The following is a 27,590-nucleotide window of genomic DNA, read 5'->3' on the forward strand; positions in this document are numbered from 1 at the left end:
AACGACCCTAAGCATACAGCCAAGACAACGCAGGAATGGCTTCGGGACAGGTCTCTGAATGTCCTTGAGTGGCCCAGCCAGAGCACGGACTTGAATCCAATCGAACATCTCTGGAGAGACCTGAAAATAGCTGTGCAGCGACGCTCCCCATCCACCCTGACAACGCTTGAGAGGATCTGCAGAGAAGAATGGGAGAAACTCTCCAAATACAGGTGTGCCAAGCTTGTAGTGTCATACCCAAGAAGACTCGAGGCTGTAATCTCTGCCACAGGTACTTCAACAAAGTACTGTGTAAAGGGTCTGAATACTCATGTAAATGTGATATTTCTGTTTTTTTTATATTTGGGAACATTGTCTTTATGGGGTATTGTGTGTTGATGGGGGGGGGACGACGACAATTTAATCAATTTTAGAATAAGGCTGTAATTTAACAAAATGTAGAGAAAGTGAAAGGGTCTGAATACTTTCTGTACACAGTGTATAAAATGGCTTAATGTTTGTGGTTCAGCCTGTTCATTTACAGGGCTGTGTTTGTTTGCGTGTCATCTCATTGGTTTCATTGGTTGTCTGTTGTACTTGTGTTCAAGGTGAAGAGCGTGTACCAGACCAGTTTCTCTGCTTTCCTGGACTCCATGAGCCTCTCTGGGACTCGGGACCTTCCTCAGGTAGGAACCACACACTACATTAAATGCTGGAGCTTATTGCTATGACCCAGGTTATATAGAAAATAAGTTAACTAACAATGGTGTCTGTTCAATAATCAGTGGCAAGTTGCTAGTAGTAATATCTCTAGCAGACCCACCATATTTCATAACTATATGACAGCCATCGCAAAACAGACCAGTGTTTTTCAGGCAGTGTGCGTGTCTGAAAGCTGTTCTGTCAGGATGTGTTTGTACTGCAATGTTTGGCAGCTGGATTTTCATTAGATGTGCTATCTCAGGACAGTAAATTACAGGGGCAGGTATGGAGAAGAAATAGGTTTTAATATTGACTTTGAATTGACAACGATTTGTTTTAATTCAGGACTATTTCCCCACTAGCCAGGAAACAGTCACAAGGGTTGAGAAAGGCGGCGGTTTAATGTGCTGTTTATCCGATCTCTGCCAGGACAGTAGCTACATTTTCACGTGTAATGTTGGTTTGTCGTAACGACTCGATAACGAATGGTCTCCAGTCATGGGTATTATGATTCATGGTGGCAGTCTGCCTAAATCGTCATGGTAGAGGTCTTTTCCACCCCCCCAACACAAAGCCACACCTTTATACTAAACTGCTGCAGTTTCTGTGTAATTGTGAAATTTACCTGGAATACCCATGATGTTAATGAATTCCTGTCAGAGCCTGTCTTGACCTCCTGTTGACGTTTCAGGCGACTGACCTCAGCAAGCAGTATGAGGAACTCTACTTCAAGAGTAGAGACTTTGACAGTAGGCTGTTCTTGGATAATGACGAGACCCTTCTCACTCCCAAAGTAGAACCGTAAGTAGAACCACAAGTAATGATGTTTACATAATTTTTGAAGTATTTTCTCTGACAAAGAAAGTCTCGCTATACCTAGTACTTTATAGTGTATAATGTCCCCTCACCTCTCAGAATGCCCGTGGAAAGGACACCAAGGAAGAACATGCCAGAAGATGTTGTTCTCATCCCCCCACAGACGCCTGTCAGGTGAGCCCCCTCTGACCTCCACTGGCTAGAACAGCGTGTTCACCTGGACCAACAGATACCTACTCCGATGATGTTTGAGAGTCCTGTCCACTGGGGTGTACTTGCACATCAACTGCTTCACACTACAGAACAAGGAGCTCCTGCCCTATGGGTTGTTCTGGCTCAAACGAGGCTTACCTACCTATGATATTTGATAGGTAGTTTTGCCTTCTCAAAGTCATGTGTATTAAGCAGAAACTATTGATAGAAAAACCCTGGCGATATGAAATGGGTTCTTAATTACTTCCACCTCTTCTCTTTATAAATGGGATTACCTGTATGGGTGTGCGTTGAGTCTGTAAATCTATATGTGTCAGTTCACGTGACCCTGAATACCACAAGGAGAGATCTGCTTTGATGTTTTGACGTGGCTCTTGCGTGTTTTCATTTGTGCGGCAGGTAGCCTAGTGGTTAGATCGTTGTAACTGAAAGGATGCTGGTGAAAAAACCAACACCGCTGTCAATCACTCTGAAGGGTCAGGGGTTGAAAATCACACACAAATGACTCAGTTCATGGCTTCGGATTTTAGTCCTGTGTAGATATTTCACACTCTTGCTAACTTCAGGTTTTCTAAAATTAGTGTTAAATCTTGTGTCCCTAGAAAGGTATACAAGTCACATGTTGGTCACGTTGCAAAATAAATGTACAAGTTAATCATTTCATCTAAACTTCTCGCACACGTCAACGAGCGTCTGCGTAGCCAGACTCTAAAATAGAACTTGTGGGTGATTGGAAAATGAACTGAGGTCCACACTCCAGTCCAGTTGGTGGTGGTAATGCACCTTCAAGTTGGTTGCCAACCGCCATATAAAGTCCACAGAAGAAGACTGATGGAGGCGAGATTACTAGAAACTAACTACGTTTCCCCTTTTATCTGTGGATTCATTGTCGAAGTAGAGGACTCAAAATGGGTCATAATTCTACAACAATCCAAAGATCTTAATAACACAATATTTACATTCCAGGACAACTTAGCTAGCAATATAGTTGGTTCAGAGTTTGTTTTTATATTTCAACCAGTGTCCTGATCGCGTCTGTGGATCGACAAAATTAACATGCGCACGTGGATGCATGCGTGTGCCCATTCTAATGCCAGTTGATTAAACCGTTTCTGTCTCGTAGAGTCCTAACATTATATTAATCATGTGTGTTTCACCCCATGTCTTTGCAGAGCTGCCATGAACTCCATCGCACAGTTGAGGGTTGATCTCATCACCTCTGGCGACCAGCCCTCTTCCAACCTGGCAGTGTATTTCAAGGTATTTTTCACCACGCCTGTGTTTAAAGGTTAACCGCACCTGCCTTACCATTGAATCATATAGCTCAAGTCATTTTGGGGGCATGTTCCTGCCCTTTTAACACTCTCCTCCTTCCCATCTTGTGACAGAACTGCACAGTGGACCCAACAGAGGAGGTGTTGCAGCGTGTGGAGAGTCTTGGTCTGCTGTTCAGCCAGAGGTTTGGTCAGGCTGTGGGACCACGCTGTGTGGGGCTGGGCAAACAGGTACCACCTGGCTTAAATACAGCACACTATACAGAGGAATTGCACTACTTGAGACAAGGGGGGTGGTATAAACTGTTCATACAGAGGGGTTTTTCCACTTTTAGACCTGACAGAAATACTTATCATGCCACCTTGTGAAACTGGTGTATAATGTTTGGTTGATACACCACACCCCATGATACAGTGCAGGCAGACAACACTATAGGACACTGTAGTCCTAAACTCACCCCATGATACAGTGCAGGCAGACAACACTATAGGACACTGTAGTCCTAAACTCACCCCATGATACAGTGCAGGCAGATCACACTATAGGACACTGTAGTCCTAAACTCACCCCATGATACAGTGCAGGCAGATCACACTATAGGACACTGTAGTCCTAAACTCACCCCATGATACAGTGCAGGCAGACAACACTATAGGACACTGTAGTCCTAAACTCACCCCATGATACAGTGCATGCAGACAACACTATAGGACACTGTAGTCCTAAACTCACCCCATTATACAGTGCATGCAGACAACACTATAGGACACTGTAGTCCTAAACTCACCCCATTATACAGTGCAGGCAGATCACACTATAGGACACTGTAGTCCTAAACTCACCCCATGATACAGTGCATGCAGACAACACTATAGGACACTGTAGTCCTAAACTCACCCCATTATACAGTGCATGCAGACAACACTATAGGACACTGTAGTCCTAAACTCACCCCATGATACAGTGCAGGCAGACAACACTATATGATACTGCGTAGTCTTAAACTAACCCCATGATACAGTGCAGGCAGACAACACTATATGATACTGCGTAGTCTTAAACTAACCCCATGATACAGTGCAGGCAGACAACACTATATGATACTGTGTAGTCCTAAACTCACCCCATGATACAGTGCAGGCAGACAACACTATATGATACTGTGTAGTCCTAAACTCACCCCATGATACAGTGCAGGCAGACAACACTATATGATACTGTGTAGTCCTAAACTCACCCCATTATACAGTGCAGGCAGACAACACTATATGATACTGTGTAGTCCTAAACTCACCCCATGATACAGTGCAGGCAGACAACACTATATGATACTGTGTAGTCGTAAACTCACCCCATGATACAGTGCAGGCAGACAACACTATATGATACTGTGTAGTCGTAAACTCACCCCATGATACAGTGCAGGCAGACAACACTATATGATACTGTGTAGTCGTAAACTCACCCCATGATACAGTGCAGGCAGACAACACTATAGGACACTGTAGTCCTAAACTCACCCCATGATACAGTGCATGCAGACAACACTATAGGACACTGTAGTCCTAAACTCACCCCATTATACAGTGCATGCAGACAACACTATAGGACACTGTAGTCCTAAACTCACCCCATGATACAGTGCAGGCAGACAACACTATATGATACTGCGTAGTCTTAAACTAACCCCATGATACAGTGCAGGCAGACAACACTATATGATACTGCGTAGTCTTAAACTAACCCCATGATACAGTGCAGGCAGACAACACTATATGATACTGTGTAGTCCTAAACTCACCCCATGATACAGTGCAGGCAGACAACACTATATGATACTGTGTAGTCCTAAACTCACCCCATGATACAGTGCAGGCAGACAACACTATATGATACTGTGTAGTCGTAAACTCACCCCATGATACAGTGCAGGCAGACAACACTATATGATACTGTGTAGTCCTAAACTCACCCCATGATACAGTGCAGGCAGACAACACTATATGATACTGTGTAGTCCTAAACTCACCCCATGATACAGAGCAGGCAGACAACACTATATGATACTGTGTAGTCGTAAACTCACCCCATGATACAGTGCAGGCAGACAACACTATATGATACTGTGTAGTCCTAAACTCACCCCATGATACAGTGCAGGCAGACAACACTATATGATACTGTGTAGTCTTAAACTCACCCCATGATACAGTGCAGGCAGACAACACTATATGATACTGTGTAGTCCTAAACTCACCCCATGATACAGTGCAGGCAGACAACACTATATGATACTGTGTAGTCGTAAACTCACCCCATGATACAGTGCAGGCAGACAACACTATATGATACTGTGTAGTCGTAAACTCACCCCATGATACAGTGCAGGCAGACAACACTATATGATACTGTGTAGTCGTAAACTCACCCCATGATACAGTGCAGGCAGACAACACTATATGATACTGTGTAGTCCTAAACTCACCCCATGATACAGTGCAGGCAGACAACACTATAGGACACTGTAGTCCTAAACTCACCCCATGATACAGTGCAGGCAGATCACACTATAGGACACTGTAGTCCTAAACTCACCCCATGATACAGTGCAGGCAGATCACACTATAGGACACTGTAGTCCTAAACTCACCCCATGATACAGTGCAGGCAGACAACACTATAGGACACTGTAGTCCTAAACTCACCCCATGATACAGTGCATGCAGACAACACTATAGGACACTGTAGTCCTAAACTCACCCCATTATACAGTGCATGCAGACAACACTATAGGACACTGTAGTCCTAAACTCACCCCATTATACAGTGCAGGCAGATCACACTATAGGACACTGTAGTCCTAAACTCACCCCATGATACAGTGCATGCAGACAACACTATAGGACACTGTAGTCCTAAACTCACCCCATTATACAGTGCATGCAGACAACACTATAGGACACTGTAGTCCTAAACTCACCCCATGATACAGTGCAGGCAGACAACACTATATGATACTGCGTAGTCTTAAACTAACCCCATGATACAGTGCAGGCAGACAACACTATATGATACTGCGTAGTCTTAAACTAACCCCATGATACAGTGCAGGCAGACAACACTATATGATACTGTGTAGTCCTAAACTCACCCCATGATACAGTGCAGGCAGACAACACTATATGATACTGTGTAGTCCTAAACTCACCCCATGATACAGTGCAGGCAGACAACACTATATGATACTGTGTAGTCCTAAACTCACCCCATTATACAGTGCAGGCAGACAACACTATATGATACTGTGTAGTCCTAAACTCACCCCATGATACAGTGCAGGCAGACAACACTATATGATACTGTGTAGTCGTAAACTCACCCCATGATACAGTGCAGGCAGACAACACTATATGATACTGTGTAGTCGTAAACTCACCCCATGATACAGTGCAGGCAGACAACACTATATGATACTGTGTAGTCGTAAACTCACCCCATGATACAGTGCAGGCAGACAACACTATAGGACACTGTAGTCCTAAACTCACCCCATGATACAGTGCATGCAGACAACACTATAGGACACTGTAGTCCTAAACTCACCCCATTATACAGTGCATGCAGACAACACTATAGGACACTGTAGTCCTAAACTCACCCCATGATACAGTGCAGGCAGACAACACTATATGATACTGCGTAGTCTTAAACTAACCCCATGATACAGTGCAGGCAGACAACACTATATGATACTGCGTAGTCTTAAACTAACCCCATGATACAGTGCAGGCAGACAACACTATATGATACTGTGTAGTCCTAAACTCACCCCATGATACAGTGCAGGCAGACAACACTATATGATACTGTGTAGTCCTAAACTCACCCCATGATACAGTGCAGGCAGACAACACTATATGATACTGTGTAGTCGTAAACTCACCCCATGATACAGTGCAGGCAGACAACACTATATGATACTGTGTAGTCCTAAACTCACCCCATGATACAGTGCAGGCAGACAACACTATATGATACTGTGTAGTCCTAAACTCACCCCATGATACAGAGCAGGCAGACAACACTATATGATACTGTGTAGTCGTAAACTCACCCCATGATACAGTGCAGGCAGACAACACTATATGATACTGTGTAGTCCTAAACTCACCCCATGATACAGTGCAGGCAGACAACACTATATGATACTGTGTAGTCTTAAACTCACCCCATGATACAGTGCAGGCAGACAACACTATATGATACTGTGTAGTCCTAAACTCACCCCATGATACAGTGCAGGCAGACAACACTATATGATACTGTGTAGTCGTAAACTCACCCCATGATACAGTGCAGGCAGACAACACTATATGATACTGTGTAGTCGTAAACTCACCCCATGATACAGTGCAGGCAGACAACACTATATGATACTGTGTAGTCGTAAACTCACCCCATGATACAGTGCAGGCAGACAACACTATATGATACTGTGTAGTCCTAAACTCACCCCATGATACAGTGCAGGCAGACAACACTATATGATACTGTGTAGTCCTAAACTCACCCCATGATACAGTGCAGGCAGACAACACTATATGATACTGTGTAGTCCTAAACTCACCCCATGATACAGAGCAGGCAGACAACACTATATGATACTGCGTAGTCCTAAACTCACCCCATGATACAGTGCAGGCAGACAACACTATATGATACTGTGTAGTCCTAAACTCACCCCATGATACAGTGCAGGCAGACAACACTATATGATACTGTGTAGTCTTAAACTCACCCCATGATACAGTGCAGGCAGACAACACTATATGATACTGTGTAGTCCTAAACTCACCCCATGATACAGTGCAGGCAGACAACACTATATGATACTGTGTAGTCTTAAACTCACCCCATGATACAGTGCAGGCAGACAACACTATATGATACTGCGTAGTCCTAAACTCACCCCATGATACAGTGCAGGCAGACAACACTATATGATACTGTGTAGTCTTAAACTCACCCCATGATACAGTGCAGGCAGACAACACTATATGATACTGCGTAGTCCTAAACTCACCCCATGATACAGTGCAGGCAGACAACACTATATGATACTGCGTAGTCCTAAACTCACCCCATGATACAGAGCAGGCAGACAACACTATATGATACTGTGTAGTCCTAAACTCATTCATGTCTTTTCCTTCTTTTCATCAGAGGTTCACCCTTGGCATCCGGTTGTATTACAGAGTCATGGAGTCCATGCTGAAATCGGTAAATGACCTGGTCTTATTCCTATTTCGGTTCTACCTTTATATTTTCTGAAATGTCTGACATATTCTGAAAAATCTATTTTTCCCCAAATAGGAAGAAAAAAGGCTGTCGGTGCAGAATTTCAGGTATGCAAGAGAACAAAATGTGCTCCTCTCACCAGAATTAAAAGGATTTGCTCTTTAATTACCCTCAACAAGCAAACATTTGAATAATATAGCTGCAGAATTTATACCGCAGTGTACTGCCCATTTCCCTGACCTAAATCATGTGATTTCCATTCCAGTAAACTACTCAATGACTCCACATTCCACACCTCGCTCCTGGCCTGTGCTTTGGAGGTCGTCATGGCAACCTATGGTGGTGAGTTTCTTCAGAAGCCACATTCACTCACTGCTAATGGATGCAGTTGTCTGGATGACCGTATAGATTATTCTACCGCCCTTTAGTTTCCATATGCTCACTTCTCATAGGACTCTCTAATAGTATTTAATAGAATTAGCAACATGCATATATGTTACAATGCAGTCTGTCATTAGTTGTAACTACTTCCCTTTTAATAACATTTCTAAACAGGATCATAATCAATATAACACTGATGAGCTATGAGTCATGATTTCACTGCCTCTGTTGTCCTCCAATCAGGGAGCACCTTCAAGAATGGTGGCTACAGCAACGGTGGTGTTCCCGTGGAGACGGACCTGTGCTTCCCATGGATCCTGGACGTGTTCCAGCTGACAGCGTTTGACTTCTACAAGGTCATCGAAAGCTTCATCAAGGCTGAGCCCAGCCTGAGCAAAGACATCGTCAAGCACCTGGAGCGCTGCGAACACCTCATCATGGAGACCATCGCCTGGAGGGAGGTAGGTCACACAGCAAGTCTTATCACCACGTAGTTACATTATGACACAACTGCAGCACTCAAGGACGGGTTGCATTCACTTTCTATCAGCAGTTTAACACCTCCAAGCCAGTGCTACCAGAGCAGTGCTTGGTTTGATTGATGTCAGGGGGACTTGTTTCTGCATGTATAGATTATAGATCGTACTGTAATAGAATCGACAGTCTCTCTGGGGTTAGCCCCAGCATTGGTCATCATTGGCAGCTGCCTGTGCTGCTGTTAGGCTCCCTATGCACCAGGCTGCAGGAGAAGTAGTAGATGAGTGGGTTGAGACAGCGGTTGGAGCTGGCCAGGGACAACACTACTGGGTGCAGAGCATTGGTGGTCCGAGCCAGGCCACAGCTGGGCAGCAGGCCCACGTGGGTCAGGGTGTGGCCCAGCAGGTTGAGGTGGTAGGGGACAAAGCAGAGCAGGAAGACCCCCAGCACCCAGTAGATGAGGGTGAGGGTGCACTGGCGGCTGCGGTGCTGCGAGCGGGAGCAGTGTCGAGGCTGACACCCTGCACCAGACACAGAGCCATGAGGATAAAGGAGCGCTGGCTTTGGGACGACGGGTCTAGAAGACAGGACTGGTGGTGGTGGGCCGCACCAGATCCCTCCGCTCAGCAGCCGCTGCACACAGCCTGCAAGGTGGTGTCATCAGAGGATGCACTATGGCAACATAACGGTCTACAGCCATGCAGACCAGGAAAAAGGTCCACCACGTCTGTCTGGTTCGTCAAATCCATGGATAGCTTTGGTCTTTCCAGTTGCGGCTCATTGCTTTGTCTCCCTCATGTCTGGGGAGAAAATGAAGGGAATATGAAGGAAAATAGGGCAGAATACCATACAGAACAGGTATACTATATATTTAATTAGATAGACTTTCATATTTTATTTCTGGTACTTTATGCTATTTCAATATTTGCACATCGGTGATCTTGAGAGTGGTGATCTTGAGAGTGGTGATCTTGAGAGCGGTCTGCTGGCACAGCTGTGGTGTGTTGAATGTGCCGGATGGGACGTGAAAAGTCTACAGCTCACAAGCGCACACACATGGGCTATATCAGGGTAATTTCCATCCCAGTAACTGTTCTCCCTAATAAAACACACTGTGCCTGTAAGGTGTGTAATTAACTTCAATGTCCTGTAGAAAAGAATCATTCATTTTAGTGGTTGATTTGCATTTTAATTTCCATGATAATCATCTGTATTGTAAAGGGATCAACTAGGACTTTGGTGTCTCAGTGATTGACTGGGAAAGAAGATGGCAGTCAAATTCCTCCTGTACTAAACAAGATAATATAAATCATAAGACAGTTATGTATATTCTTCTGTATATCAAATTATATATACATTAACTTAATTTCCTTTAAAGACTCAGACATTAGTTAGAATCTAAATATTGCACAATGTCCTCATTGAATATACACTGCTCAAAAAAATAAAGGGAACACTAAAATAACACATCCTAGATCTGAATGAATGAAATATTCTTATTAAATACTTTTTTCTTTACATAGTTGAATGGGCTGACAACAAAATCACACAAAAATGATCAATGGAAATCAAATTTATCAACCCATGGAGGTCTGGATTTGGAGTCACACTCAAAATTAAAGTGGAAAACCACACTACAGGCTGATCCAACTTTGATGTAATGTCCTTAAAACAAGTCAAAATGAGGCTCAGTAGTGTGTGTGGCCTCCACGTGCCTGTATGACCTCCCTACAACGCTCCTGATGAGGTGGCGGATGGTCTCCTGAGGGATCTCCTCCCAGACCTGGGCTAAAGCATCCGCCAACTCCTGGACAGTCTGTGGTGCAACGTGGTGTTGGTGGATGGAGCGAGACATGATGTCCCAGATGTGCTCAATTGGATTCAGGTCTGGGGAACGGGCGGGCCAGTCCATAGCATCAATGCCTTCCTCTTGCAGGAACTGCTGACACACTCCAGCCACATGAGGTCTAGCATTATCTTGCATTAGGAGGAACCCAGGGCCAACCGCACCAGCATATGGTCTCACAAGGGGTCTGAGGATCTCATCTCGGTACCTAATGGCAGTCAGGCTACCTCTGGCAAGCACATGGAGGGCCGTGCGGCCCCCCAAAGAAATGCCACCCCACACCATGACTGACCCACCGCCAAACCGGTCATGCTGGAGGATGTTGCAGGCAGCAGAACGTTCTCCACGGCGTCTCCAGACTCTGTCACGTGCTCAGTGTGAACCTGCTTTCATCTGTGAAGAGCACAGGGCGCCAGTGGCGAATTTGCCAATCTTGGTGTTCTCTGGCAAATGCCAAACGTCCTGCACGGTGTTGGGCTGTAAGCACAACCCCCACCTGTGGACGTCAGGCCCTCATACCACCCTTATGGAGTCTGTTTCTGACCGTTTGAGCAGACACATGCACATTTGTGGCCTGCTGGAGGTCATTTTGCAGGGCTCTGGCAGTGCTCCTCCTTGCACAAAGGCAGAGGTAGCGGTCCTGCTGCTGGGTTGTTGCCCTCCTACGGCCTCCTCCACGTCTCCTGATGTACTGGCCTTTCTCCTGGTAGCGCCTCCATGCTCTGGAGACACAGCAAACCTTCTTGCCACAGCTCGCATTGATGTGCCATCCTGGATGAGCTGCACTACCTGAGCCACTTGTGTGGGTTGTAGACTCCGTCTCATGCTACCACTAGAGTGAAGTCACCGCCAGCATTCAAAAGTGACCAAAACATCAGCCAGGAAGCATAGGAACTGAGAAGTGGTCTGTGATCACCACCTGCAGAACCACTCCTTTATTGGGGGTGTCTTGCTAATTGCCTATAATTTCCACCTGTTGTCTATTCCATTTGCACAACAGCATGTGAAATGTATTGTCAATCAGTGTTGCTTCCTAAGTGGACAGTTTGATTTCACAGAAGTGTGATTGACTTGGAGTTAGTTACATTGTTGTTTTAAGTGTTCCCTTTATTTTTTTGAGCAGTGTAGTAATATAGAGGGAATTACGTTTTTTTTTTAATGTTTTTTTTCAGTCAGTGGAGCAGAGGCGAACAGCCTCTACTGCAGCCTAGAGTCCATACTGCAAATCAAGCACCATTACTCTAGTGCAGCCTAGAGTCCATACTGCAGATCAAGCACCATTACTCTACTGCAGCCTAGAGTCCATACTGCAAATCAAGCACCATTACTCTAGTGCAGCCTAGAGTCCATACTGCAGATCAAGCACCATTACTCTAGTGCAGCCTAGAGTCCATACTGCAGATCAAGCACCATTACTCTAGTGCAGCCTAGAGTCCATACTGCAGATCAAGCACCATTACTCTACTGCAGCCTAGAGTCCATACTGCAGATCAAGCACCATTACTCTAGTGCAGCCTAGAGTCCATACTGCAGATCAAGCACCATTACTCTAGTGCAGCCTAGAGTCCATACTGCAGATCAAGCACCATTACTCTAGTGCAGCCTAGAGTCCATACTGCTGATCAAGCACCATTACTCTAGTGCAGCCTAGAGTCCATACTGCAGATCAAGCACCATTACTCTAGTGCAGCCTAGAGTCCATACTGCAGATCAAGCACCATTACTCTAGTGCAGCCTAGAGTCCATACTGCAGATCAAGCACCATTACTCTACTGCAGCCTAGAGTCCATACTGCAGATCAAGCACCATTACTCTACTGCAGCCTAGAGTCCATACTGCAGATCAAGCACCATTACTCTACTGCAGCCTAGAGTCCATACTGCAGATCAAGCACCATTACTCTAGTGCAGCCTAGAGTCCATACTGCAGATCAAGCACCATTACTCTACTGCAGCCTAGAGTCCATACTGCAGATCAAGCACCATTACTCTAGTGCAGCCTAGAGTCCATACTGCAGATCAAGCACCATTACTCTAGTGCAGCCTAGAGTCCATACTGCAGATCAAGCACCATTACTCTAGTGCAGACTGCACTCATTCATTTCCACACATTAGTATTGTTATCATTTATTTTATAAGGTATTACATTATTGGTGAGTTTAATGTTGGAGTGCATTTTGTTTTATAATGTATAAGAAAAATAGATGTTTAAGTGGATAGATGTCACGAAATGTATATGTAGGAAGTAACAAAAATGTCAAGGTTTTACTTGAACTTACATGAAACTTCACCCATTCAATTGTATTGTGTGTCGGTCAGAGATCCTGAAGCACATGCTCCAGGCAGAGAAAATATTTACAAATGCTGATGTGGTTACTCCATGTTAACCTGGAGAACAACCCTTATCCCAAGTGTCTCTCCTTCCTAGTTCCTTGGAAAAGGAACTCTTACACAATCCTCTACAGACTACAACCTCTACAGACTACAACCTCTACAGACTACAACCTCTACAGACTACAGCCTCTACAGACTACAACCTCTACAGACTACAACCTCTAGACTACAACCTCTACAGACTACAGCCTCTATAGACTACAACCTAATATTCTTAGCTGTGCAACATCTCAATAGTTTCCTCAGAGATGTTATTTATATTTGTATATTGTAGTTATTATAAATCCCATGCAGGAAAACAATCTTGAATGACACTTCCAATTTTTTGGGATGCTACAGGAATTGTGTGTAAAGAGTCATCTTTGAACAGATATTGAGGAAAGGAGCACATGACCTTATGTTTCAGAAAAATTGTGATCCAAATTCTCTTATTCCGTTAGACTGATGGTCAGTGGCGTATTGGTGTCCTGCCTCTGTCCTATAGTGAAATTATGCTTGGTTTGATTTTGCTGTGTTCTTGGTCCATTTTGAAATGGAGAGGCTACGGTAACCGTTTCATATCAGTTTACGCTCATGTATGGACACCGTAATTCCCAAATACATACTGTACATTCATTATCGGGGCGGCAGGGTAGCCTAGTGGTTAGACCGTTGGACTAGTTACCGAAAGGTTGCAAGTTCATATCCCCGAGCTGACAAGGTACATTTAGATTAGGAAATGCGTAGCCTAATGGTTGTGTTTGTATTCTTGTGATTGGGACCTAGTGGCAGCGTGAATGGACTGCTTATCCTGAACATCATGCTGTGTGTGCCTGCTGTCTTTCCATTTGTGCTATGCAGTGGTGTGGTGGTGCCTGGAGAAATGGGTACAAACATTATGCCCAACATTTCCCAAACAGCCTCCCCAGTGAAGGAAAGCACCCTGTGTGAAATATGCTATATTTTTCAACATAGAACATTTTTTAAAGTCCACAATGCTTAAACTACACCAGGAGAACATTTTGGAGGTCTGGGAAGAATTTATATTATTTTTGCCCAATCTGGTCGGGTGGGCCTGGCTCCCCAGTGGGTTGCCCTGTGCCCACCCATGCCTACGCTTCTGATGCAAACCAGGCATGATGACTGAATTGGACATCACAAATAGCCTACTAACCAAGATTTAGGACTAAACTTTTTCAATACCTGGTTTGCATACCCACTGTTGCCTTAGTTAGCAATTACTGGTAAATATTGTATGTTGAAATGTCTTTCATAACTACCCCACCTGCTACCAATGTCATTCTTCTGTGAGCTGCTCCATGCCAAAACCAGTTGGGCGCTCTTGCTGCCTGCAGATGATATTCTGCAGAAACGAGGCCGTGTGCGGCACACGTGAATATATTTCATGTGTAGGTTACTTTGTGCATGATTTCACTAATGTACTACATAATTGGTAAGTCATATACCTCCACTACACTACTTTGATGTGTATCAGTGGGGATTAAGTGAGTATATAAAGTGTCTATACCTGCTTATAGCCTCCAATACACCACTGGCCCTTTGTGTTTTACAGAAAGTGCACTCTCACATGAGTGGCTGGTATTACCGTTGCTGTCCTTTTTAAGCATCACAAACTTGTCACACACTGGAGGTCCAATAGGTTCACCACTGTGCAAACATGTCTATAATAGGTATTGTTTCAAGAAAGGAGTGTATCTATTTGGAAGCGGGTTTATGCTCTTACTGCATGGAAGCGGATCATTTTTCTTTTTTAACTCTGCTGGTCTCTGGAAGAAGTTACGTTTCCTCACTGTCCAGGACAGAGTCAAGACCGGGTTCAAATGTATCTGACACCGAGACACTCAATGTGGTCTCGACCAAGACCGATCTCAAGTACTACAACACACTGAGTTAAAGCCATAGATTGCTCAAATGTACAGTGCATTCGGAAAGTATTCAGACCCCTTCACTTTTTTGCACATTTTGTTACGTTACAGCCTTATTCTAAAAGTGATTAAATGGAGAGAAAAAAAATCCTCTTAACTCTACACACAATACCCCATAATGACAAAGCCAAAAGTTTCTTTATTTTTTTACAGAAAAAACTTTATTGCATAAGTATTCAGACCCTTTGCTATGAGACTCGAAATTGAGCTCAGGTGTTTTCATTGATCATTCTTGATGTTTCTTCAACTTGATTGGAGTCCACCTGTGGTAAATTCAATTGATTGGACATGATTTGGAAAGGCACACACCTGTCTATATAAGGTCCCACAGTTGACCGTGCATGTCAGAGCAAAAACCAAGCCATGAGGTCGAAGGAATTGTCCATAGAGCTCCGAGACAGGATTGTGTCGCTGCACAAATCTGAGGAAGGGTACCAACGCTCTTTTCCAGCATTGAAGGTCCCCAAGAAAAGTGGCCTCCATCATTCTAAAATGGAAGAAGTTTGGAATCACCAAGACTCTTCGTAGAGCAGGCCGCCCGGCCAAACTGAGCAATCGGGTGAGAAGGGTCTTTGTTAGGGAGTTGACCAAGAACCCGATGGTCACTCTTGAGTTCCAGAGTTCCTCTGTGGAGATGGGAGAACCTTTCAGAAGGACAACCATCTCTGCAGCACTCCACTGATTAGGCCTTAATGGTAAAGTGGCCAGACGTGACTTTCAATGAGTGGCTTCCATGACAGCCAGCTTGGAGATTGAAAAAAGGCACCTAAAGGACTCTCAGACCATGAGAAACAAGATTCTCTGGTCTGATGAAACCAAGATTCAGCTCTTTGGCCTGAATGCCAAGCGTCACATCTGGAAGAAACCTGGCACCATCCCTAAGGTAAAGCATGGTGGTGGCAGCATCATGCAGTGGGAATATTTTTCAGAGGCAGGGACTGGGAAACTAGTGAGGATTGAGGGAAAGATGAACGACGCAAAGTACAGAGGTCCTTGATGACAACCTGCTCCTGAGTGCTCAGGACCTCCGACTGGGGCGAAGGTTCACCTTCCAACAGGACGATGACACTAAGCACACAGCCAAAACAATGCAGGAGTGGCTTCGGGACAGGTCTCTGAATGTCCTTGAGTGGCCCAGCCAGAGCACAGACTTGAATCCGATCAAACATCTCTGGAGAGACCTGAAAATAGCTGTGCAGTGACGCTCCCCATCCAACCTGACAGAGCTTGAGAGGGTCTGCAGAGAAGAATGGGAGAAACTCCCCAAATACAGGTGTGCCAAGCTTGTAGCGTCATACCCAAGGAGACTCGAGGCTGTAATCGCTGTCAAAGATGCTTCAACAAAGTACTGAGTAAAGGGTCTGAATACTTATGTAAATGTGATATTTTAGTTTTTTGCAAAAAGTTCTAAAACTGTTTTTGCTTTGTCATTGTTGACTATTGACTGTGTGTAGATGTGAGGGTACATTTTAGAATAAGGCTGAAATGGAACAAAATGTGGGAAAAGTGAAGGGAAAAGTGTTCATAAGAAACCCTGATATGGGTTTGGTAAAAGATTATTGAACAGAACTACCCAGTTAAAACCCAATCTATACTGAACAAAAATATAAACGCAACATGTAAAGTGTTGGTCCCATGTTTCCTGAGCTGAAATAAAATATCCCAGAAATGTTCCATACACACAAAAAGCTTATTTCTCTCCAATTTTGTGGACAAATTTATTTACATCCCTGTTAGTGAGCATTTCTCCTTTGCCAAGATCATCCGTCCACCTGACAGTTGTGGCATATCAAGAAGCTGATTAAAAGGCATGATCATTACACAGGTGCATCTTGTGCTGGGGAGAATAAAATTTCACTCTAAAATGTGCAGTTTTGTCACACAACACAATGCCACAGATGTTTCAAGTTGAGGAAGAATGCAATTGGCTTGCTGATTGCAGGAATGTCCACCAGAGCTGTTGCCAGAGAATTTAATCTTAATTGCTCTACCATAAGAAGCCTCCAACTTCGTTTTAGGGAATATGGAAGTAAGTCCAACCGGCCTCACAACCGCAGACTACATGAAACCATGCCAGCCCGGGACCTCCACATCTGGCTTCACCTGTGGGATCGTCTAGAGACCAGCCACCCAGTATTTCTGTCGGTGATAAAGCCCCTTTGTTGTGAAAAACTAATTCTGATTGGCTGGGCCTGGCTCCCCAGTGGGTGTCCCTGGCTCCCAAGTGGGTGGGCCTATGCCCACCCATGGCTGTGCGCCTGCCCAGTCATGCGAAATCCACAGATTAGGGTCTTATTGATTTGATTTCCTTATATGAACTGTAATTCAGTAAAATTGTTTTTATATTTTTGTTCAGTGTATGAATAAGATGTTGATGCCCTAAAATACAGCATTGAGCTGTTTTTCTTTTCCATAATCATTGAGTGTTGAATCAATGTTGTATTCACTTTGGTTGACTTTGGTACATTTTGGCCACCCACCACTGGCAAAGTTAGTCAGTGTCACAGGTTTCACATACCTCTTGTCCTCTGGCTGTATAACAGAGGCCAGATGCGTCTCACATTTCCCTCATGGCTGATGCTGTCGAAGTAAATGTTTCTTCAGGTAGCAGCCCGTGGCTGTGGTAGTCTAGCTATTCTATGTTGCTGAACAGGGCCAGAATGTGTTCACAGCCTTATTCTCTTTGGTTTTCTCAAATATATATTAGTTCAATTTTTTTTGTTCTAAAATAACCACCCAGCAACCCATTAGATCAGACTTAAATCTACTTTCTTACTCTGTTTGTTTTTTGTTTCACCCCCTGAACTCAATTTTATGGTCTCGAAGGCGAGATTTAGTTATGGTGTGACACTCAACTTAATTAAACAATGATTTAACACATGCATGATGAACTGTATCAACAGCAAGCAAATCCTTCTTAACTCAGTTGTCATTAGCTAGCCAGACGTTCTTTGTCATGCTTGGCAATGGTTTGAGGTGGTTTCTGTGTGCACTAGCTATTTAGTCGTTCAGTTGTATGATTAATATGAGCAAGGGAGAACGTTATCGCTAAGCTAGTGAGGTGGCGTCATAAATCTGAAGGACTGATAACCACATGTCTTTGTAAAATGCCCTAAATATCTCACTCAGTTTTATTACCCACAAATCAATATATGGCGTGCAAAGGTAAACCTGGGTAATGTCATACATATTTACCACCGACTGTTCACTTCTGGTGACTCAACAAAATAGATGAGAACTTGTTTGCTTTCATTATTATTATTTTTTAAATTGGTGTCACAATCACTGTTGCGGGGACGGGGGGTGCAAGTAAAATGTGTTGCTCTATAAAGTGCTATTTCATTATTTTAGTTTATTATACAATATTCTGTACTTATTGTTGCAGGGAAAATACTGACCACTGCCTGGTATAAAGTATTTCAATAGAGCCACATTTAGACACCTGAGTCACTGTTTGACAAGTCACAAAGTGTGTTGTGGGTAAATGTTCACACTTTGTTTTGTAAATCTGTAGCACCACAGTCCAGGGTTCCCCCCCAGACCTGTATCATGTAGGAAAATCCTGACAGCCAACACCGCTATTGATGCAATCCTTAAGGGCAATTCCATGGTAACAGAGGGATATTGAGACTCAAATTTTTCACTTTAAATCTTTGTCAAACAAAAACCAACGATTGCCAAGTTAAACAAACCATACAACTATGCACAAGGACTACTTTTAACAATTACCACTGAACATTTTACAAAACACATTTACTTGAAGAACCGTGTAGATACGAATTTTGGTAACAACTTTTTGGTAACAATTTTAATTTGTTCATTCGATGTGGTGATCCTTTGTCTGTCTGTAAAACGAATTATATGAGAAATGGCAGTGGAAATGCCTTCATGCGCAAATGTTGATATAATTAACCATCATGTCGAAGTAAACTTGGCGTCGCGATAATGTGTGGTCCTCCCACTACGACTCGGGAAACCATGAAGTTTTATTAGGCTACAGATGAAATAAATGATTAACTTCAGTGTGGTGAAAGTGCACCCTGAGCTTCTTTCCAGTAAATATCGCGCCTCTTATTCTGTTGACATGATGACCGTTGCTTGACTGCCGTTTTTACAAAAAATATTCTCTCTCTTATCCAGAATAATCTCACAAGACTAGCCTACCCGCACAGCCTAACCGCACTGTTTCTGTCAGCTGTTGGCTGGAGCACAAGTGCCCAGACCAGAGTAGACACACGTGCTATTTAACACAACAGTTTTTGACAGCCATCGGTGGAGTTGAAAATGCGATGGAAACACTTTGAACTTTTAGATTTTTATTCGGTACATGAAAATGAAGAGAAATTACATTTTGTGTGCAGTATGGCATTACACAGAGAGAGATAAATATCTATCTATCCACCAGTTTGTTTGGCGGAAACGCACCACTGGTGGGTGAATTCACATTTTATTTGTGCAGATGTTTAGAATATTTGCATAAATCTTTCGCCAATTGAATGGAAACCTAGTTAGTGTCACTGATACCGTGGAATTGCCCTTAACACGACAACACTCAGAGCTGAGTCAGTGGACTTAGTGGGTACCCTTAATGCAACTGCACTTGCTTCCTGTGATGCTATGGTTCTTATAGAATCCACTCCAGACCACCGATCTCCCATCTTTTGCGTTTAGATCATCTGGGTGTGTTGCACCAACAATTGAGTCACCTGAAATATTGATGCCTCATCAAGGTGGTGACATCACACAGTGGATTCATTGTGAAATACTTTTTCTCTCAGAGTCGTCAGGTTGTTCTGCATGGTGCTGTGGCTCTTCAGCGTGTCTGTCTGAAGCCCCACGGACATCTTATTGTTGCGAACTGCCATCGACTTCCGTTTGATGGAGTTCTGGATGGTCTCAGATGTAAAGTAGTAGATGACTGGGTCAAAACAGCAGTTGGTGACCGCAATGCAGAGGGCGATAGGGTAGATGGTCCTCACCACTGACTCCACAGCGCAGCCTTCCAGCAGCTTGGTGCGGACCAGGGCATAGAACACCAGATTGACATTATAAGGGATGAAGCAGAAGCAGAAAATGAGGAGATGAACCACGATCATCCTCAGAATCTTCGTCTTGTTGAGCTGGCCACCACGGCTGATGGCCTGGGGCTGGCGCAGTGTTTGGAGGACCGAGACCGAGCAGAAGACGTTGAGTAACAACGGAATCAGGAATCCCACTGTCTCAATAAACACCACCACCTTGGACAGACTGGACTGCCACTGCTTGTTGGAGAAGTTCTCGAAGCAGTAGTTGACGGAGGAGTTGGAGTTTTCGTTTCTGAGCGAGGTGGTGTCCAGGAGGAAGCCCGTCGGCAGGCTGCCAGACAGCACCAACACCCACACGGCACAGCAGGCCAGCTTGGCGTTCCGTTTTGTCCGCAGCGCCTGTGATCGGAATGGGTAGACGATGGCCAGGAAGCGGTCCACGGTGATGCAGGTGAGGAAGAGGATGCTGCCGTACATGTTGGTGTAGAAGAGGGAGACTGAGAGCTGGCAGAGCACCCTGCCGAACGGCCAGTCTCTGTTGATGAAGTAGAAGATCCTGAAGGGCAGGGTGAGGACGAAGAGCAGGTCGGACACCACCAGGTTCATCATGTAGGTGGTGGTCTCGTTACGCAGCTTCAGCGTGCAGGCAAAGATGTAGACTGCGACCATGTTGAAGAGCAACCCGACTATGAAGACCAGGCTGAAGACTGAAGTGTACATAGTGTACTTGAAGCCGTCACTCTTAATGCAGCTCGTGTTGTTTTGGCTCAAGCCCAGAGAACTGATGCCATCAGTCTCCAGAGTGCTGTTATACATCTTTCGGGAGGAGTGGTGTAGGGTTTGGAGGATGGGAGTGTCAATACAAAAATGGGAACGTTTCTGTGGAAAGCAGCAATCACTTGTACAAGATAATTCCAAAGAATAGAGTACAAAATAAGTTTCCTTATTTTCAGGGGTACACATCCGTTGATGTTATCTATGTAATTTCCAGTTAAGATTTAGCCTCATCCCCCAGCATAAAAGTACACCATCATTTTCATTCTATCCAATGGTTTTTAAGCATAATAATGTGCTCTGATCCAAATACCACCGTCAACTTGCTTTTTCAGAAAGCCCAGCGTTTTAAAAAGAACAGCAAGCAACTCTGTCAATACCTGTGCTAGTATCCAAAAAGATAACAGTCCTCTCAGTTAATCCATTGGCAGGAGTAAGATGTATCTAGTTAAAGTAATTGTAAGATCCCAGGTCTGTTTTTATGTCCTGTGGTCTTCTTGTGAACAGCCTTGAGGTTGTCTTTTCTGAGTCTGGAGAGTTTCTTCTCTCACTCCAGAGTCAGTGGTGTTCCTTGCTCCAGTGAAAGAGGGGGGAGTCATGTGCCTCTCCTCGGGTCTGTGAGCTGAGAGGCTTTCTGCTGCCCCTCTGGGTCCCTCCCTCTCTCCCGGCCTCCTGCTTTGCCTCTGGCAGCCCTCTTCCAGTCTCTTCCTGCTGCAGCCCTTGGGGGCATGGTGTTCCTACTGACCCTACACTCGGCTCTGCTGCAGCCTGCCTGTCCACCGGTGATGCAGCCTTAAGTTCAGTGGAGTCAGTGTTCTGTTCTGAAGCTCTACCTTTAGACTGAAGCTTAACCGACTGTTTGCTCACACACTGGGAGGAGTAGGCCACCACGCCTCCAAGCCCGGCCCACAGCTTTAGCTGAAAGACCTACAGTCTTTCTCGCTCACTTTCTCTCTTGATGTTTGTGTTGAAAATGTCATCTTTAACCCCTTATATCCCCAGGCTGAAGTAACTCTAGATATGTGTTAGCTTGTTTTCTGTGCCCTTAGCATGCTGTCAGGATCTCATGAAAATATCAAATTTATATCAAGCAATGAAATGTAGTGTATTATTTTGTCTTTATTTTGTTTGATATCTAAGAGCTATCCTACCCCTGAAAGGAATCAGTTAAGTCATACTCTCATGTCAGCCCCAGAGCCCAGTGTACTTTCTTGAGCTGTTTTGGAGTCGGTGGCGTCACCGAAGCAGCTGCCTCAGAATGACAGGAAGAGGAAGGTTTCAGTGATGGCAAGCCTGAGCCTGCAGACTAACGTGATGAGGCAGGCGACTAGGTGCGGCTTTCACTGACTCCGATACAGAGCCGTGCTGTATGCGTCTATTTGTGTGCAAGTGTGGGCGTGCATGTGAGTGTTCAATAAATGTCATACCTTTGATCTTGGCCCAAAATGCAGCTTGACAAACAGCCACAGGAAGTTTGTCTGCCTTTTATGTTGCATATTGCACGGGGAACAACTGAAAGTGTTGAATGTGCAGTTCCTGGTGAAGTCTTAGCGTAGATAACCATATAGGCCTGCTTTCATAAACACACCCACCCTTTTGTATGAATATAGTTTAATTGAATATTACGTGTGTCTGATAACATCTAATACATAGAGGCTTAGGGAGTGTCCATGTTCCAAAGGTCAAACCCAATATCACCAGTGGCATGAGGACGGGATGTTAACCCTGTAGCAACTAATGTTATAAAATGCGATTGTAATAGTTGCTGATAATGTAATAACTTTTGCATCTATAATGTATTAAATTCTGATAATGTAATACAATGCCAATAATGGAGGTATAATGTAATAACTTTTAGGCACATAGTGTAATGTACATTGTGTTGATTATGACATTATGAGCTTTAGGAACAAGTTCCATGAAATTGGTATTACTTGCTGTTGTGTTTGTAGTGCTTCGGTGCATGTGTGAAATGCTGTAGTGCCTGTCTAATGAATGCTGTTCCGTGTGTTTCTCCCTAGGACTCGCCACTGTTTGAGCTGCTGAAACGGACCCGTGAGGAGGGTCCAGTGGAGCAGGCAGAGCCCCCTGCCACCCTCAACCAGCCCCTACAGCACAACCACACTGCAGCGGACCTGTAAGTCCCCACCCTCATCTGACACTAACGCACCTTATTCACAGTCTCCATTGTGAAATATGATGATGTCTGTGTTGTTTTGCATAATTCAAACTGCATTCAAGGTGGGCTTTCTTGTGTAATGGCTTCCTTCTTTCCACCCTACCATACATGCCAGATTTGGTGGAGTGCTTGGGATATTATCACATGCACATTTTGACCAGTCTTGGCAGTAAAAGCCTATCTCTCTTTCAAAGTTGCCATTGGACTCTTGGTAGCCTCTCTGATCAGTCTCTTACTTGCTCGGTCATCCAGTTTTGACAGACGGCAGGGTCTTGGTGGTGCCATACACATTCCACTTCTTAATTGAAGGCCTTTTGAAATATTTTTATACCCAACTCCTGATCTGCCTTTCCACTATTTTGTCCCAGAGTTCTTTTGAAGGCTCCGTGGTGCTCATGGTTGAGTGTTTGCTTTGAGTGTTTGCTTTCACTACCCAGCATAGGGAACTGCTGGATTTATCCTGAAATCATGTGAATCACTACAATTGAATAATATATATATATATATACACATTTTTTTTATTTTTATATATAATAAAAAAAATCTGAGATTAACTTTTTTACTGTAAATTAAAACATATTACACCCTATGTGTATAAAATCAACTATATATATGCATTGAGCTTGTCTGATGGTTTAAGCTCACTGTTTGATGAAATAAGACACATGACTCGAGGGAACCAGAGATCAAGATAACAAGAACAGGGAGAACTGAAGCTGTCCTGACCATTCTCCTCCCACTCCTACTGGCTTTTGTAGATTCTGCCATTACTCTCCTGAAGTTGCCGGTAATAGGCTACACAAGGAGTCGGTAAACTTTCTCATGTGGAATGCCAATTTATCTTACCATTTCTACCGATATGTGTGCCAGTTATGGTTTTCATATGAACATTTTCGTGGAACATTGTCATATAATTTATAACAACGTCTTTGTATCTCAATCAATTTCATTTGGTTAATCTATCTATTTCCAATTATGTAAAAATAGCCTATAAAGCCAACAAATGAAAACATTTGGCCCGCCTTTCCTTCCAGTTCTCTGTTGCCAATGACTGGAACGAATTACAGAAATAACTGAAGCTGGAGACTCGTATCTCCCTCACTAACTTTAAGCATCAGCTGTCAGAGCAGCTCATAGATCATTGCACCTGTATATAGCCCATCTGTAAATAGCCCATCCAACTACCTCATGACGATATTGTTATTTATTTTTTTGCTCTTTAGCACCCCAGTATCTCTACTTGCACATTCATCTACTACACATCTATCACTCCAGTGTTTAATTGCTAAATTGTAATTACTTTGCCACTACGGCCTATTTATTGCCTTACCTCCCTAATCTTACCTCATTTGCACACACTGTATATCAATTTTTTTCTACTGTGTTATTGACTGTACGTTTGTTTATTCCATGTGTGTAACAACTCTGTTGTTTGTGTCACACTGCTTTGCTTTATCTTGGCCAAGTCGCAGTTGTAAATGAGAACTTGTTCTCAACTGGCCTACCTGGTTAAATAAAGGTGAAATAAAAAAAATCTCAATGGCTGTAAAAACCAACTTTGCTTGCTGTTTGAGGTGAAGAAAACATTACTTTGAGAAGCTCCGCAGCTCATTAGTGGTTGTGCATTAAGCCAATCAGAAATACATTCAGATCCCCAAATGGACACATTTTTTTTGCCTACATTTGTGCGCAGACCAGGCAGCCTATAGGCCTACTTCTGTGCATAATCAGGTGCATGTCCTTACTCATCATTGACTGGAGGCTCCAAACAAAATACAATGAATAAATTGACAAAACTCATAAAAATAATGAAATAAACCAAAACTTGTTTCTCATAGGTGTAGCATAGGTTGTGCGCTCTGCAAACGTGTCCACTCCCTCTGACAATGAGAACGGTAAAAGGAATAATGTATTGAATGCATTACCGTAACCAAACAAACATTGTAGATTAGGAATAAGCAAACAAACGCAAACAATTCACACAATGAAGTTATGAAACAATGAATGTGCACAAATTGGTGGGAGAGAGTGAATTCTGGAGGGAGACCTGCATTGTCCAGCCACACTCCCTTTCTTGGACTGTGCCATCCCCGCAGTCTCTGCAATAGATTAGTCTGCCTCACAATGGATTAGTTCACTGAAATGGGTGTGAATGAAATGGGTGTCTCTTGTCCCATAAAATATATTTTCGGTACTTCTCGACTAAAAAAAATCGACTAAAGAAATACAACAGTAAAAAGACATTTGAAAAAAGTGACTATGCATATATGATGAACAGAGAGTAGCAGTAGCGTAAAAAGAGGGGTTGGCGGGTGGTGGGACACAATGCAGATAGCTCGGTTAGCCAATGTGCGGGAGCACTGGTTGGTCGGGCCAATTATGGTAGTATGTACATGAATGTATAGTTAAAGTGACTATGCATTTATGATAAAACACAGGGTAGCAGCAGCGTAAAAGAGGGGGGGGGGCACACAATGCAAATAGTCCAGGTAACCATTTGGTTGCCTGTTCAGGAGTCTTATGGCTTGGGGGTAAAAACTGTTGAGAAGCCTTTTTGTCCTAGACTTGGCACTCCGGTACAGCTTGCCGTGTGGTATCAGAGAGAAGTCTATGACTAGGGTGGCTGGAGTGTCTGACAATTTTTAGGGCCTTCCTCTGACACTGCCTGGTGTAGAGGTCCTGGATGGCAGGCAGCTTTGCCCCAGTGATGTACTGGGCCGTGCGCACTACCCTCTGAAGTGCCTTGCGGTCGGAGGCCGAGCAGTTGCCGTACCAGGCAGTGATGCAACCGGTCAGGATGCTCTCTATGGTGCAGCTGTAGAACCTTTTGAGGATCTCAGGAACCATGCCAAATCTTTTTAGTTTCCTGAGGGGGAATAGGCTTTGTCGTGCCCTCTTCACGACTGTCTTGGCGTGTTTGGACCATTCTAGTTTGTTGTTGATGTGGACACCAAGGAACTTGAAGCTCTCAACCTGCTCCACTACAGCCCCGTCGATGAGAATGGGGGCATGCTCGGTGCTCCTTTTCCTGTAGTCCACAATCATCTCCTTAGTCTTGGCTACGTTGAGGGATAGGTTGTTATTCTGGCACCACCCGGCCAGGTCTCTGAACCCCTCCCTATAGGCTGTCTCGTCGGTGATCAGGCCTACCATTGTTGTGTCGTCTGCAAACTTAATGATGGTGTTGGAGTCGTGCCTGGCCATGCAGTCGTGGGTGAACAGGGAGTACAGGAGAGGACTGAGCACGCAACCCTGGGGATCTCCAGTGTTGAGGATCAGCGTGGCAGATGTGTTGCTACCTACCCTCACCACCTGGGAGCGGCCCGTCAGGAAGTCCAGGATCCAGTTGCAGAGGGAGGTGTTTAGTCCGAGGTTCCTTAGCTTAGTGATGAGCTTTGAGGGTACTATGGTGTTGAACGCTGAGCTGTAGTCAATGAACAGCATTATCATATAGGTGTTCCTTTTGTCCAAGTGGGAAAGGGCAGTGTGGAGTGCAATAGAGATTGCATCATCTATGGATCTGTTTGGGCGGTATGCAAATTGGAGTTGGTCTAGGGTTTCTGGAATGATGGTGTTGAAGTGAGCCATTACCAGCCTTTCAAAGCACTTCATGGCTACGGACCTGAGTGCTACGGATCTGTAGTCATTTAGGCAAGTTGCTTTTGTGTTCTTGGGCACAGAGACTATGGTGGTCTGCTTAAAACATGTTGGTATTACAGACTCGATCAGGGACATGTTGGAAATGTCAGTGAAGACACCTGCCAGTTGGTCAGCACATGCCCAGAGCAAACGTCCTGGTGAACCGTCTGGCCCCACAGCCTTGAGTATGTTGACCTGTTTAAAGGTCTTACTCACATCGGCTACGGAGAGCGGGATCACACAGTCGCCCGGAACATGCCTCAGTGTTGCTTGCCTCAAAGCGAGCATAGAAGTGATTTAGCTCGTCTGGTAGGCTCGTGTCACTGGGCAGCTCGCGGCTGTGCCTCCCTTTGTAGTCTGTAATAGTTTGCAAGCTCTGCCACATCCGACGAGCGTCGGAGCCGGTGTAGAATGATTCAATCCTAGCCCTGTATTGATGCTTTGCCTGTTTGATGGTTTGTCGCAGGGCATAGCTGGATTTCTTGTAAGCTTCCGGGTTAGAGTCCCGCACCTTGAAAGCGTCGGCTCTGCCCTTTAGCTCAGTGCGAATGTTGCCTGTAATCCATGGCTTCTGGTTGGGGTATGTACGTACAGTCACTATGTGGACAGTGTCCTCGATGCGCTTGTTGATAAAGCCAGTGACTGATGTGGTGTATTCCTCAATGTTAT

The 27,590-nt window shown here is 44.4% G+C and overlaps 2 protein-coding genes and 1 pseudogene across 3 annotated transcripts in view; 1 reads left to right on the top strand and 2 right to left on the bottom strand.

Moving 5' to 3' along the window:
- rb1 (retinoblastoma 1) overlaps window positions 1-27,590 on the top strand; it is a 44,656-nt gene that overhangs the window by 7,291 nt on the left and 9,775 nt on the right. The window contains 10 exon segments of the mRNA NM_001124256.1: window positions 588-665; window positions 1,373-1,482; window positions 1,597-1,671; window positions 2,883-2,970; window positions 3,099-3,215; window positions 8,209-8,265; window positions 8,359-8,390; window positions 8,549-8,625; window positions 8,908-9,125; window positions 23,125-23,240. Of these exon segments, the coding sequence (NP_001117728.1) occupies window positions 588-665; window positions 1,373-1,482; window positions 1,597-1,671; window positions 2,883-2,970; window positions 3,099-3,215; window positions 8,209-8,265; window positions 8,359-8,390; window positions 8,549-8,625; window positions 8,908-9,125; window positions 23,125-23,240 (968 nt within the window).
- Window positions 8,428-15,121, bottom strand: LOC149980007 (P2Y purinoceptor 4-like; annotated as a pseudogene). The gene is made up of 3 exons (XR_016484065.1): window positions 15,104-15,121; window positions 10,073-10,174; window positions 8,428-9,758 (listed from the first exon to the last, which is right to left on the bottom strand). The product of XR_016484065.1 is annotated as a P2Y purinoceptor 4-like (transcript).
- LOC110533743 (lysophosphatidic acid receptor 6) lies at window positions 19,605-22,692 on the bottom strand. The gene has a single exon (XM_021618234.3). The coding sequence runs from the start codon at window positions 21,290-21,292 to the stop codon at window positions 20,045-20,047; it is 1,248 nt and encodes a 415-aa protein (XP_021473909.1). The 5' UTR covers window positions 21,293-22,692; the 3' UTR covers window positions 19,605-20,044.

This window comes from Oncorhynchus mykiss, chromosome 10, assembly GCF_057628025.1.
Source record: "Oncorhynchus mykiss isolate SJ-2025 chromosome 10, ASM5762802v1, whole genome shotgun sequence".
Taxonomy (NCBI): domain Eukaryota; kingdom Metazoa; phylum Chordata; class Actinopteri; order Salmoniformes; family Salmonidae; genus Oncorhynchus; species Oncorhynchus mykiss.